The 14,654-nt window shown below is 42.0% G+C and overlaps 1 protein-coding gene across 1 annotated transcript; it reads left to right on the plus strand.

The window, feature by feature from the left end:
* The first annotated feature begins 5,871 nt into the window (after window positions 1–5,871).
* Window positions 5,872–7,930, plus strand: LOC136469259 (auxin response factor 6-like). The gene is made up of 5 exons (XM_066467525.1): window positions 5,872–6,207; window positions 6,853–6,971; window positions 7,121–7,219; window positions 7,308–7,364; window positions 7,457–7,930. The coding sequence occupies exons 1-5, from the start codon at window positions 6,150–6,152 to the stop codon at window positions 7,928–7,930; spliced, it is 807 nt and encodes a 268-aa protein (XP_066323622.1). The 5' UTR covers window positions 5,872–6,149.
* Window positions 7,931–14,654: the final 6,724 nt, after the last annotated feature.

Below are 14,654 nucleotides of genomic sequence, written 5' to 3' on the forward strand. Positions count from 1 at the left end.
ACCAGCACCTGCTCCTTCTCCGGCTATTGCACCGGTCTATGCAGTTGTAGCTACACCAACAAAGTCATCAGCTACTTCACCAACGCCTGTGCCACCTCTAGCTGTCCCTGTGGTGGATGAGGAGATGGGCTAGACATGCAAATACTACTTCAAGCAAGCCCTGGAGATGGCCTACTACCACGCCCTCCTTACCCAAGTGCTGGATGACTACTACACTGTCCTACACGTCTCCATCAACTATCACTGTGTAGAGTACCAGCACCCTTTGAAGGCAACTTTTTGGAAGGTAGAGCTGGTTGTTACCGCCTGGAATGACATAAAGAATGCACATGAGGTGGAGACTGTCCACAGTGCCACTGCCAAACAGGCTTACATCTACTACCATGGTCGTCGTTTTGAGGCCATGAAGGAGGATCATTTTAGGTTCCTTCCTCGCAATGATCATGAGGGTAATTGGCAGGTCCTGGCACCCCCAGAAAGTGATCCAACTCTGGAAGCAACAGTGCAACATGTCCATGCCATGGAGGGGGTAGATGAAGAAGTCAAGAGAGAGCTGCGTGCATCGCAGAGGGCCGGGAGGTGTCTCCAGAAGCAAGTTGACGAAGCCCCGGTCGTTCACCATGGTTGACACTGCCCCATAGGTGTTAGGTGCCTTATTTAAAGCTACGACGTTGTTAGTTCATGTGTCATGTCTAGTCTTGTCTTGTCTTGTGAACTTTAGTGATTAGATGTTTTTAATTGTGAACTTGGATGATTTGGAGTTTGTTTGATTGCTGGAGGTTTTTGGGCATGTCCACAAATTCCATAGATTTGAACCATAAGTTTAGATGAGATCTTAATGTAGATGGGTTGCTTTATCGTATCTCTGTTGTGCTATTTTTTGGAGCAACCTATGTTCTTTATCTTGTATCTCGAAATCTGGGCCGCCAAAAATTCTAAAATTTTTGTGGAATCTGTGTTGTGGAAGACTATGTGATGGTATTAATCGTGATGTAAGATACACCATGATGATACTTTTGAAATTTGTCGACTTATATATGTGACTGATCCCTAGGCACACATGAGTTTTATGCATTTAATTTTATCCTTAAAATTGGGTGTGACATATGCACTATGAGTTAGCACTTGAGTCAGCCAGTAAGAAATCTAGAGTGGTACCTAGGTGCAGAATTCTGAAAGAGAGAGAGCGCGGCTCACTTCAAACTACCGCTTTCTTTCTACTTATGAGATTTGCACTAGACAGACAGAGGTGGAAAGATACAGAGAGGAGACTAGTAAAGCCAATTTCACCTAAAAAGTAGAAAATGACACTAACTTCTACTATGGGCAAGTCATCATTTCCAGAAGGAAAAAGTCTACTTAACCCCCCACCTATCAACCATGGTCTACTTCACCCCCTAAACTATAAAACCGTCTATTTTACCCTCTGAACTTTTCAAAATCGTCTATTTTACCCCCCGGGTGGTTTTCGACGCTGGTTTTGCTACAGTAACTGTGGTTTTGCTATAGTGATGGTGGTTTTGTCTTTTTCTTTTTTATTTATTTCTGGTGAATCTTTAAAAAATCATAGTGAATCATAGAAAAATTATAAAATGGAAAATCTAATTTTGTTGGACTCCACATGAGTAGATCTACACAATGAACATATAATATGATATGCTTTAGTACAAAATTTTTGTTGTAGTTTTAGATTAATTGGAAAATCCAATTTTGTCTGTAATTAATTGGAACAATTCATAGCTGCAGCTTCAGTGGTCCAATTATGGTGAAATTTTTATGGTAGGCTAATTATTGTATGCTTGAACTATAGTAAAAATTTCGTACTCATTGGACCATGTATAACTTAGTTATAGATAAATTCCAATTAATTACAGACAAAATTAGATTTTCCAATTAATCTAAAGATACAGCAAAACCTTTGTACTAAAGCATACCACATTATATGTTAACTATGTAGATCTACTCATGTGGAGTCCAACAAAATTGGATTTTCTATTTTATGATTTTTCTATGATTTACTATGATTTTTCAAAGATTTATCGAAAATAAATAAAAAAAGAAAAAGGTGAAACCACAGGTAGCGTAGCAAACCACCGTTACTGTAGCAAAACCACCATCGAAAACCGCCCGGGGGGTAAAATAGACGGTTTTAAAAAATTCAGGGAGTAAAATAGACGGTTTTATAGTTTGGGGGTGAAGTAGACCATGATTGATAGGTGGGGGGGTTAAGTAGACTTTTTCCTTTCCAGAATGGATTCAATCGTAGAATGCTGAAGTAGAGCAGTACCAAGGTTCGGTTTTGGGACAGACAGAAAGTTGGATAAGAGGATCGTTCTTAGCCCCAGCTATGAGAGAATAATATGCATCTTCCGTCATTTCATTAGACGTTCTTGTTGGATTTGAACGCGCATCGGATTACTTACCTTCTACAACCTTCTCTCTAACAACTTATGAAACATGGAAAAATGTTCACTTAACAAACCCTGTCGCAATAACTCTTTATATTTATACTCCATGATAATAAATTTCATAAAATATTATTTTAAATAAGTTTATATATTTTTACCGAAACATTATGTCATATCAATATTATTAATTTAATTGTATGCACACTATGATACATAAATAATACTACACACAATTAATCCTATGATATAACAAATTCAACATGTTTACTGTTGGGATGCAAGCCGAGTTTCAACTTTTGTGAAAAACAATACTACTAGGACATGCACTATTTTTAATAAAAAAACAATTTTTGAATAAAAGATAAAGAATACTAGAATTCTAGAACCTAGACTCTTTTTAATAAAAAAGCAATTTTGAATAAAAGATAAAGAATACTAGAATTCTAATTAACATATGAAAAAATTGCAACACTTGATTAAAAGTTAAAAGATAAACTATAGATTTACTAATTCACAAAAAGGGTTGTATTAAGAGTTTATATATCTTAAGACTAGATTTCGACTAAATACATATTACACTAGAAAATAAAGATAAATACTAGAAATTCTAACTAGAGGTCCCACTGGAGCTTGCATGATAATCATCACAAGACTTGATAGGAAAACAAAAGATAGATCCTACAAATTCTAATAAAAGTCAGAAACATCTTACCATTAATTAGGTATAATGTAATCACCAATGATAATAATAATAATAGCTATTGGATATATTCTATTTTCTAAATATCCACTTTGGTTATTGTGTTAAACAATATAAACTAACTATGACTCTAATTTATATTGTTCACATATGTCGTTAAGAAAAATAGTCTAAAGTAGACCTAAATTTGCATTTAAGTATCGATGTCCTATTATTATGATCGACAATTTACATAACTCAACTTCCATCTCATTATTAAAAAAATTAAATACCCCCTCAAATCTAAATCTAAATTATCAACATCTCCTATTAAAAAAATTATTTAGATAACGAACAAAGCATATATATGTTTCTACATTACCCCACCTCTATCAATACTAATATAGTAAGATTTGATTAAAGTAAATATATGTGTCATGGCAACATGCATGAGCAATAAAATATATTTGTTATGTTTCATCACATAAACAATATTTTCTTAAAAACACATATACTAATGATACTAAAAATTATTTAAAACCATATAACCATAACTATAATTTATATAGACTATTAGTTAAAATGTTTGAAATGTCCATACTGATAGTATAACCATAATTGCAAATATAATTCCTTGTTAGAAAAAATCAATCATCTTGAGAAGTAGAGAACATTGGTGGTTATATTTTCCTGGCCTTTTAAGAATACTTTAGAGTAAAAATTCGATCATTATAAGGTATAAATATTAAAATTCTCTTGATGTTAGCATAGCTACCCTTATCTGAGATCTCACTTCAAGCTCTATGACTTATCTTAAGTGATATGATAGATGTTTCAAATAATGGCTTATGCTATTGTAGTACTTAAGAACATACTCTATAACCTAAAATCCTTATTTTAAAAAGTGCAAAAAGATAGTTAATGAAAGATACAATAAAAACAAGAGTTTTAACTTAACTTGAGGAGATAACAAAATCCTAGGGATTACTAAGAATAAAATTTTAAAAATCAAAATTTAGATTCATGGCTTCATAAGATACATGCTACAACAAAAGCCACCATGATTAATGATAAGGTTTCAAAGTAATTACATATCTTATCTATAACTCTTATAAAGCTAAACCCCACTAGATATTTCTCTCTTCATGTAAGGTGTCCATATTATTTCCCACTAAGTGATCCAACTAAATGTTCTATCTCTTCATGCAAGGTGTCCACATCATTCTTCACTAAATCTATATCATCCCTTATTAATTACAAAAAATGTCCATGTCATCTCTATCATGTGAAATACTTTAAAATCTTTAATCTATTAACATACAAGTCATCTACATACGCTATTTGTTTCATCATCCATTCTTCTATAATGTAATCAAATATTCTATTGGTTTTTCTTCTATTAACTTGCCAATTTTTTACCTGATCTGATACAATAAAATAACATGCAAATCAAATTCATATATGTGTATACACATTATACAGAATATCTATAATAATGTTATGTATATAACAGATTTATTTTTAAGAAAATCCCGCGGTAACACGCGAGGTATACTTCTAGTACTCTTATAAAGCTAAACCCCACTAGCTATTTCTCTCAACATGCAAGCTATCCAACTCATCGATCCACTATTAGATGCATTTATGGCCAACTGGCTATCCACCTCATTAGTCCACTATCAAATGGATTTATGGCCAACTAGCATTTTCAATTATGATCTACATGTCGGTAAGACACATCATCCGATAACATGCATTTAGTTGTCCATATTTGCGTGCCACGTCATCCACTAATATTAACTTATAATTGTTTATCCCTTTGTATAAATAATTTTATTCTAAATCATCAGCAATTTCCACGGCAACGCGCTGGGTATGCTTCTAGTTTAAAATATATAGAGGTGCCATGCAACGGAAAAATATAAATATTGATAAAAAAATATATAGATTAGTTCCTTGAAAAATAGTAGTTAATATGTTTATGATATCTAGATATATATTATGTTAGAAAATAAACAAAGAAAAAACATACAATTTAATATAAGTAAGTCTTTATTAATCACATATGCTCTCTCTATTACAAATTATAAGACATCTTGGTTTTTCTGAATACATAACTTTTATTATACACTTAGATGTACTGTTTAGATACATAGTAAAAATAATATATCTAGAAAAACAAAAGCGTATTATAATTTGAAACCAAAAAATTATTAAATAATACATAATACTTATATCTTCTAAAATTCTAACCGTGCGAGAGCACGTGTTGAGACTAGTTATTGGTAAAACTCCTATCGTCGTTTAACAAAGCCATCTATAGCGCGGATGTGTCAATAATGCCAAAAGCTCTGTGGCGCGAAGCTGCCCTCCCGTTTTCCACCGAGTCGCTAAGCCACCACCAAATCACCCCAAAACCCCACCACCAGCCACCCGGCCTCTCGCCTCAACAGCCCTGCCCCAGCGTGGTCTCCCTCTCCCTCGCTGCGGGAAGTCAATGTAAGAGAGAAAGAACATTCCATTCATTGACAGTATGCAGGTACATGAGCCGAATCACGTACTGATGGCCAAGCAATCCTAACCGATGCCTACAAGCTAGCCAGGTTCGGGATCAGCTGAAGAATAGCCGCCGTTTGACACTGTTACAAAATAACTGAAGAGCTGATCCTATGCTATCTATCTGATGCCGTGCCGGTAGAAGAGGTCGCTGACAGCCAAGCGCACCAGCAAGGGCAAATGGAGAGGTTAGCAAGATTTGCAAAGCTGAAAAAGAGGAGCACGTACCACTCGTGGGGTTAAAACCCCGAGAACGCCGCCTGCCTCCTCGGATCGATTGACCCCAGCGGCGGCGGCGGCGGCCGAGGCGCCAGCGCCGGGTCTCGCGGTGACTTGGCGTGGAGGAACTGGGAAAGCAGCGAATGGTTTTCGTTTCAGGAAGGCGCGGTGATTTGGCCTGAAAAGGAGGAATCTTACGTTCCTCTTCGCCTTCCTTTGCCGGCTCTTATATCATCGCCCTCATCAGATCGGCGGCCTGGTTGCTGCTTCTTTGGCAACGGGCGAAGATGAGGCTCTCCTCGTCGTCCGGCAGCGTCCTTCCGGCTCTGCTGGGCTCGCCGGAAGGTACTCTCCTTCGCCTGCTCTGCTGTCTGCGCCGACTTGGAGTTCTCGCTGGTCTCTTGTTCATTAATTAATGCTCTTTCCGTTCGTTGTTTCCTCTTCCGTATTAGTTTCAGACTGCTATTTGGTTTCTGTTTGTTCCTAATATAAATGGCTCGCTTTAATTAAAGTTTAAACCTGCTCTGTGGCCGTGTGTGATGCGACGTGTTTGATTTGGGAGGGTTATCTGGATTTGTTTTGATTATTTCTTTTGAAGCTGTTACTGTCACGAACTGGAACCGTTTTTTTCTTTCGATTTTTTTTTTGTATGCTAGTTCTTGATGTCTGTCTGTTGATTTCTTGATATTTCTCCTTCCTGGGAATGGATTGATATGTATTTCCACCCGAGTGGTTGGTTGTTTTTTTTCAATTAAGATGTAAAAAAATAGTTCCCTTACAGTTCCAGTTTAAGGACACCTAGAAGTTAATATCCCTTCTTGGTTCTCAATTTTATCCACTTATCAGAATTTATATTTTGTACCATCCACTTTCTAAAACTTTTTTTTGTTGTTGGCATAAGCACATGTCACCAGCTGATATTTCGTTGATGAAGAAACTTGCAGTATTGAAATCTGTTCTCAAAATAAACAAATACTTCTGCCATTACAGCTGTGGAGGAGCACAAGTGCCTGAACTCAGAGTTGTGGCATGCCTGTGCCGGCCCACTTGTTTCCTTGCCCGCGGTGGGTAGCCGGGTTGTGTACTTCCCTCAGGGCCACACCGAGCAGGTTTGTACACAAGCTCACCATGCCCTTGAATCCTATGTCCTCTTCCAGTTTGGCTGTCAAGCTCAAACCCCCAATTATCCCCTGCCAGTATTTTCAAAACTCGAAAAAATCTCCCTTTTTCACACTAGTTTTTTGGTGAATTTCTTCAGGTTGCAGCATCAACAAACAAGGAAATGGAGTCTCAGATCCCCAATTATCCAAATCTGCCGCCACAGCCTATATGCCAACTGCATAATGTGACGATGCATGTAAGTTTGGAGACTGGGATCACTTTCTCCTAAAGCTGAGTAACCTTAGTTTTGTGTTTCATTATCTGTGTTATTTCCCTTCTTTCAGGCTGATGCAGAGACAGATGAGGTATATACACAGATGACACTGCAACCACTCAACCCGGTAAATTATATTGTTTCTGCCTATTTGTGTCACATAATATGCAAACTCCTCTTGGTATCTATGAAGAGTAATTTTTGGCTTGCTTTTGTTAGATTGATCTCCAATCTCAAACTGGGCCCAACGGCCCAGCCGGGTCTTTGATCCACATCCTGATCGGGGACGCCCAGCCCACTATGGCTGGAGGCCCCCTGTCACACTGTGCAATAAATAGAGATGAGGGCCGGCGGCTCAAGTCACGAGGTTCGCCTGAGCCGAGCTTCCCACCGACAAACCCTAAACCCGATCTAGTGAGGGGCGCAGCCAGTGATGGGAAGCACCTCCGCCACAGCACCGCGCCGCCTCCGGACCGCGTCACCGGACTCCGCTGCCTTCACCGTCGGTCGCCACCGCGCATCACCGACGCCGTCTTCACCGACCGTCGCTGCCCTACCACAGACACCGATTTCATGGCGGATGCGAGCAGATCCTCCTCTGTGGTGTCAGGTCCGACACGTTCTTCTACTCCACCCCTCTTTGTCTCTCGTTACACTAGTAGATATTTTAGGGCTCATGATTCTATTCAATAGTAAGTAGATGTGCTAGTTCTATGCCTAGAGATCCTGTTCTAGGTCTAACAATGGTACTAGAGCCTCGTTTGAGTATAGATCTAGCCTATCAGATTAGTGAAAGGATCAAGATGCCCAAGAGGGGGGGTGAATTGGGCTAATTCTAAATTTCTTTCAATAATTAAGTCCTATAGTTAGCTCAATTAACCCCTTATGCCTAGAAAGTGTTTCTATTAATCTAATGCACAAAAGTTTAGCAACCTATGTTCTAATCCTACTCTAGCATGACAATTCTATGAATGTAAATGACAAGCATTGAATTGCTCAAAGTAAAAAGAGGAGGAACGCGGCGATGTTTTGCCGAGGTATTAGAGAGTCGCCACTCCCCACTAGTCCTTGTTGGAGCACCCGCGCAAGGGTGTAGCTCCCCCTTGATCCATGCAAGGATCAAGTGTTCTCTATGGGTTGATTCTTTGACACTCCGTCACGGTGAATCACCCACAACCGCTCACAACTTAAGTTGGGTCATCCACAAGCTCCGCCGGATGACCACCAAGCTCCCAATCACCACCAAGTCGTCTAGGTGATGGCGATCACCAAGAGTAACAAGCACGAACTCTCACTTGATCACGACAAGCCTAATGAGAAGGGTGGATGCACACTTTGCTACTTTTGATCTCACTAATGAGGGCTCTCTTTGGGATTCTCAAATCTCAATCACCTCACAAGGACCTTGCTCTTCTTGGCACTCACAAAGGTGTTTCTCAGCTGTTGGAATGAGCAAAAGTACTCCCACACACGAATGGAGGAAGTATTTATAACCATGGCTGAAAAACAAACCGTTATGTGCCTTTGAAGGGTGACCGGACGCTCCAGTCAGTTCTCCCCGAACTCTAGTGTTTAAGATATGACTGGACACTGGACAGCATCCGGTCAACACTGATCGGACACGTCCGGTCATGATTTTCCCTCTCTGGAACCTTACTGGAGTCGACCGGACGCTGGGACTCAGCGTTCGGTCACTTCACCTCTCAGCGTCCGGTCGCACAAGACGATTTCACCTTGATCAAATGAACTAACCGGACTCTGCGCCAGCGTTCGGTCACCCCGGAGACAGCGTTCGGTCAGTATTTGACCCTCCATTCACTTCCAACTCTCGATCATATGTGAATGAAGTTTGCTCCAATGGATCTAAAGGCTTCTTAGGAGCTACCTAGTGCTAGATTTAGCAAGTGTGCACCACACCTAACTTACTAGACTCACCTAGATCAAGCTACCCATCTATACCCCCCTTAATAGTACTACCAAAGGAAAAACAAAGTCCTAAACTACTCTAAGTGTCTCTTCCACTCCAATCGACACTTAGAACTAGTCCATCTTTAACTTGTCGTTCATCCTTTGAAAACCGAAACGATTTCCATCATAGGGGCATGACCATAATGATAGCCCAATCGATCTCTATTATCATGACCTAACTTAATTGCCTCTACAAAACACACATTAGTCATAGTAATCACGTATTGTCATTAATCACTGAAACCCAACTAGGGGCCTAGATGCTTTCAATCTCCCTCTTTTTGGTGATTGATGACAATACCACCTCGAGTATGTGAAAGAGTTGAGATTTTTAACATGCTTGGTTCATATAAGTTTTTAACAATAAGAACAAAGGAGTTAGGCAAGCTTATATGACCCAAGCCAACCTGATGTACTCAAAAGATATGAGATAAGCATGAGTACAAGTAATAAAGCTCATTTGCATCGGAGTAAAACGCGGAAGCAAAGCAAATGAGCATAACACTAGTGATATGACATATAAAAGATTCAAAGTAGAGAGCACACATATCAAATATCACGATCACGTAGATATCACTATCACATAAATATAGTTTGATGCATGATAGTAAACACACACGAATGCATAATAGTGTATCACACATAAAAACAAATATAATAGAATACTAAGCTCCCACTAAGTCGCTTCCCCTAAGTCGCTCCCCTTTAGTCTAACATACTCGATCCCTCTCCCCCTTTGGCATCAAACACCAAAACCTAAGGGTCGGTCGATGGGGCTGCAGCGGACGAGTCAGGCGCTGAGGTACGAGGAGCGAGCTAGAACTATGTGCCATCATCATCTGACACTGAGCTCTGAGTTGTCTGACCCTGTGTAGCTAGAAGCGATGCTAAAGCGGTTTGGGTCAAATCAGAGACTAGAGCGGCCGTAGACTGTGTAGGTATCACTGAAGCAGGTGGCTCTGATGATGCAACAGAAGAAGGGAGTGTCTCTGTAGTCCCGGTAATAGGTGCAACTATAGAAGGACCTAGGACATATAAATATGGTAGAGTAGGCTGCCCTATCAACTCACTGAAAGTCGCTCCAAGGCTCCTGGAGACTGAGGTATCTAGCACTAGCAGCAAAGAAGTCTGAGCCGGTGTGAAGCCTGTCTAAAAAAGTGTGAACTATGGGGCTAGCACTGGTGAGGCAAACCACTGGGACACCTGCTTTGTAGGTGAAGCAAACTATGCTGGTGGCTATCCCTAACTCTAAAGCCCACTAGGCTATAATACTGGAGTCATAGAAGTGATGGCAAACTAACCAAGCTAGGATGAAGGCTGTGGCGATGGAGCCCCAATAGCTATCACAACATGCTGCATAAACCCTAATAGCTGTTGCTACATGAGAAGCTGCTGCTGATGCATAGCCTACTACTGCTGCTGTATAGCCTACTGCTGCTGGATCGCCTGCTGCTGTCGCTGGAACTCATCCTATCTAGTCTAAAACTGTGCAAAAGTGGCAGCTATCTCCTAAGCCTAGCGAGCTTGATCCTGCCTCATCCGCTCAAGTATGGCAAGTAGAGCGGGGTCTATCTGCGGTGCAGGCGGAGCTGAACTAGAGCTACCAGCCTCATGGTCATGTCATTGTGGAGGCATCTGAGGAATAGGCTGGTAGTCATCATCTGAGCTGTCACTAGGTTCACTCATGACAATCCCCTCCTACTGAGCATCAAGCTCCTCCTCCTCTATAACTGCTATGCCCCTGATGGTCTCATTCTGCTGAGCTATAGTCTTTGGTACATCTGGACATCGGCTCAGCTAGCGAGGTGTCCTCACTGCACTATGACGGATCATCTGAGTCATGTTGTATACAGGGAATTCTGTAGTAGCACCACTATACTCTGCTAGCATCTCTGGTGGCCTCACAGTAACTGTCCTACGGATCATGAATGTAATCCAGTGAGCATATGATAGCTGCTTGTGACCCCTAAACCCCTCTACAATAGTATCCTCCATCTCTGATAGAAGGAGATCCCAAATGTCAAACACTATTTGCTGCATCAGAGAGTTCAATAACCATAACTGTATGCGAGTTAGGCCCTCGTGATACCCCATCCTTGGAAGCAGTGTCCTCCTCATAATAGCATCCAGCACTCTAGCTGTAGGAGTGAGATCACTAGGTGTCCTGCTCGACCCCTTGTCGAATGGCTCTATAAAGCAATGGCGAACTAGATCTGTAGGGGGCACAAGACCGCCGTGAGGGCGTCTAGGAGGCGCTGTCTGTCCATAGCAAGCCTCATGTAGCCAAATGGGCTACTTTTGAAGTTCAAGTATCTCTCTGACCCTAGTGCTCATCAGCATGTAATCTCTGCCTCTGAAAGCAAAGTGAATGAATCTGTGCTACGGGTCAATCCAAAGTGTAGCATAGAACTGACGAACCCAAGATGGAACATATAAGCCTGTCCGTCCTAGTAAATCTATCAGCCCTGGTAGGTAAGATAGGTAAGGGTGAATATACTCTCCAGCTGCTGCTACAATGGTCTCAATGTTGCACACTCTCTAAGATCTAAATACTGCCCCACTATTAAGATATGCATTATAAAAATCTTCCTACAGAGGTGTATAGAAACCCTCTGAAGCACGCTCATCCTGCCTCAGCGGGAACCACTGCTCAAAGTCCACAAATCTGAGCTGCTAAACCTGCTTGGTCGTTGTGGCCCTCAAATCCAAGTGAGTCACTAGAGGCGGACCCTGTGATCTAGGCGGTGGACGTGAACCCCTCCACTGTGTCTCTGACCTTGGTGTGACTGGAGCATGGGTATGACCAGAGCGACAAAGTTGTGGCTGAGGTGCCTACTCTATCTTCTCGGCCTGCTCTCCCTCCTAAGTCTGCTCTACTGGCTGTGGCTGCTGCTGAGGCTCTCCCTAAGACTGACTCTCATCAATAGTGACACATTGTCCTCCAACCATGAGAGTCCCAGCTGGACCACCATGACGGCGCTCAACCTGCTCAAGTGTAGCCCTCGTAGATGGAGAAAGCTGATCTACAATAACAACACCACTCCGAGCACCTCCTCTCTCTGTGCGCTCTGCAGCCTCTACAAATGTGGTTGCTCTCGCTGTATCTGCATCAGGGTACTTGCGCTTTCTCGTCGCTAGCTTCTTTGTCACCTTGCCTTTTGCATCTATAGGCTGGCGAGGCGGGGGCCTCGGATCCTCATCACCAGGACCACCTCCGACATTCTTGACACAAGTCATCTGATGGATCTGAAAAAATAACTGTCACTGACGAAGATCAACAACCAAGTATCACTTCCGAGGCTTGGCCTCGATCCGTACTCGCGAGCTTGGCCCCGAGTTAACTGACAACTGTCAATAGAACCACAACGGCACTGACTCACTGCACGATAGAATAGATAGGATATACAAATAAATATAATATATCTAGAGATATGAAACCCAAAGAAAGCAAGCAATGGATACGAATTTGGAAACGATGGCTTGCTACCTTACGAACCGGTGAATCGACAAGAAGAGGAACGAATCGGGGAACCACCAGGTCAACAACTGAACGACTAGGGTTAGGGTTGTGGTGAAATTCGGCGACCGAGCAAAGCAATGAGGGCACTGGATGCGGCACTAAAGCAGGGCAGGGCCAAGGTAGGGCTAGGGCACGGCGGCGGTGCTGGTGCAATGGCGTGGCTTGCTGCGGGCAGCGAGTGAAGCAGCACGGGCTAGCGGCGCGTGCAGGTGGCATGGACGGCAGGAGCAGGGCAGCATAGCTATGGTGTCGTGGAGCTACAACATGGGTAGGAGCGGCTGTGCGGCACGGAGCAGATAGTGGCGGGTAAGCTTGAGACGGCGAGGTGCGGCGCAGTGGCACAAGGGCACGGATGGCATGGGCGCGACGGCGCAGGCAGGGAGCGGCGGCGCAGGGAGACACGGCGGTGCTACAGCGGCTAGGGCAGGAGCAGTGATGTTGGCATGATGCTAGATGCGGGTTAGGTCATGGCGCGGCCGATTATATGGGTCCCCAATGGAATAGATAAGGAAACATAGAAGAAACTGGATCCCGTACGTTTTCTACAGACCGGACGCTCTGGTGGCAGCGACTGGACGCTGCCACCTAGCGTCCGATCGATTCCAGAGAGGTCCAAAACCCCTGGAATCGCGACCGAACGCGTCCGGTGAACCCCGATCGGATGCAGCCAGAGTCCGGTGCAAACTGTCTCCTTCTTCGATCGACTAGACGCTGGATCGCCATCTGATCGGACACTGGGAAAACACTATTTCAGCGTCTGGTCACTCCTTCTCAGCAACAGTTCACCTCCTATGAACTGACTGGACGCTGGACTTCAGAGTCCGAGCAGCGTCCGGTCACTCTTTTTTCAGCAAATCTTCAAAGTCCTTCGTGCTGCCTGTTCCCAATCAAGTCCCAACTTCAATAAAAATCCAAATAAACACCAATTAGGACTGATGTGAGTGACCTCTCTCAAACCCTCAAAATTTTCAAAATATTTTGCCTTAGGCTATAATTCTTTTTAAGAAAATAGGCAATAAGAGGGCAAATTGAAGATAAATGACAAAGCAACATTCATCCATATGCAATGCAATACTTGAAAGTAAATCTAGTTGCTTGTCAAGTTTGATACAAGGTTAAGCTTCTTCGTACGCTTTTCGGCAGTTATCTTAACCATGTTAGACAAACCCTATATGCATTATAATAAAAAATAAACATGTTGTATATTATAATGCAATGCAAGGGACAATACAAGCTCATTTTTTAGTGAAGTTACTAAAATCAAGAACATTGAGCTCATTTTGCAATCGACAAAAAGTCGCCTCATCTAGCGGTTTAGTGAAGATATCTGCCAATTGATCCTCGGTCCTTACACATTCTAATGAAATATCATTCTTTGCAACATAATCTCTAAGAAAGTGATGGTGGATATCTATGTGCTTGGTGCGAGAGTGTTGAACCGGATTATTTGCAAGTTTTACCACACTTTCATTGTCGCACAAAAGAGGTACTTTTTCTAGAACTACACCATAGTCTAGCAAAGTTTGTTTCATATAAAGAATTTGTGCATAAAAAGCACCCGCGGCAGTGTATTCCGCTTCGGCAGTGGACAAAGCCACGCTATTTTGTTTCTTAGAGGACCAAGACACAAGTGATCTACCAAGAAAATGGCACCCTCCGAATGTGCTTTTTCTATCCACTTTGCAACAGGCATAGTCCAAATCGGAATAGCCAACTAATTCAAATATAGCTCCTTTGGGATACCAAAGGCCAATGCTTGGTGTGTGCTTAAGATACCAAAGGATTCTTTTAACGGCAATCAAATGAGTTTTCTTAGAATTAGCTTGAAATCTAGCACACATACACACACTAAACATAATGTCAGGCCTAGATATGGTTAAATATAACAAGCTACCAATCATAGAGTGGTAGAGAGTTTGATCAACTGTG

The sequence above is a fragment of the Miscanthus floridulus genome, chromosome 8 (assembly GCF_019320115.1).
Source record: "Miscanthus floridulus cultivar M001 chromosome 8, ASM1932011v1, whole genome shotgun sequence".
Lineage (NCBI taxonomy): Eukaryota > Viridiplantae > Streptophyta > Magnoliopsida > Poales > Poaceae > Miscanthus > Miscanthus floridulus.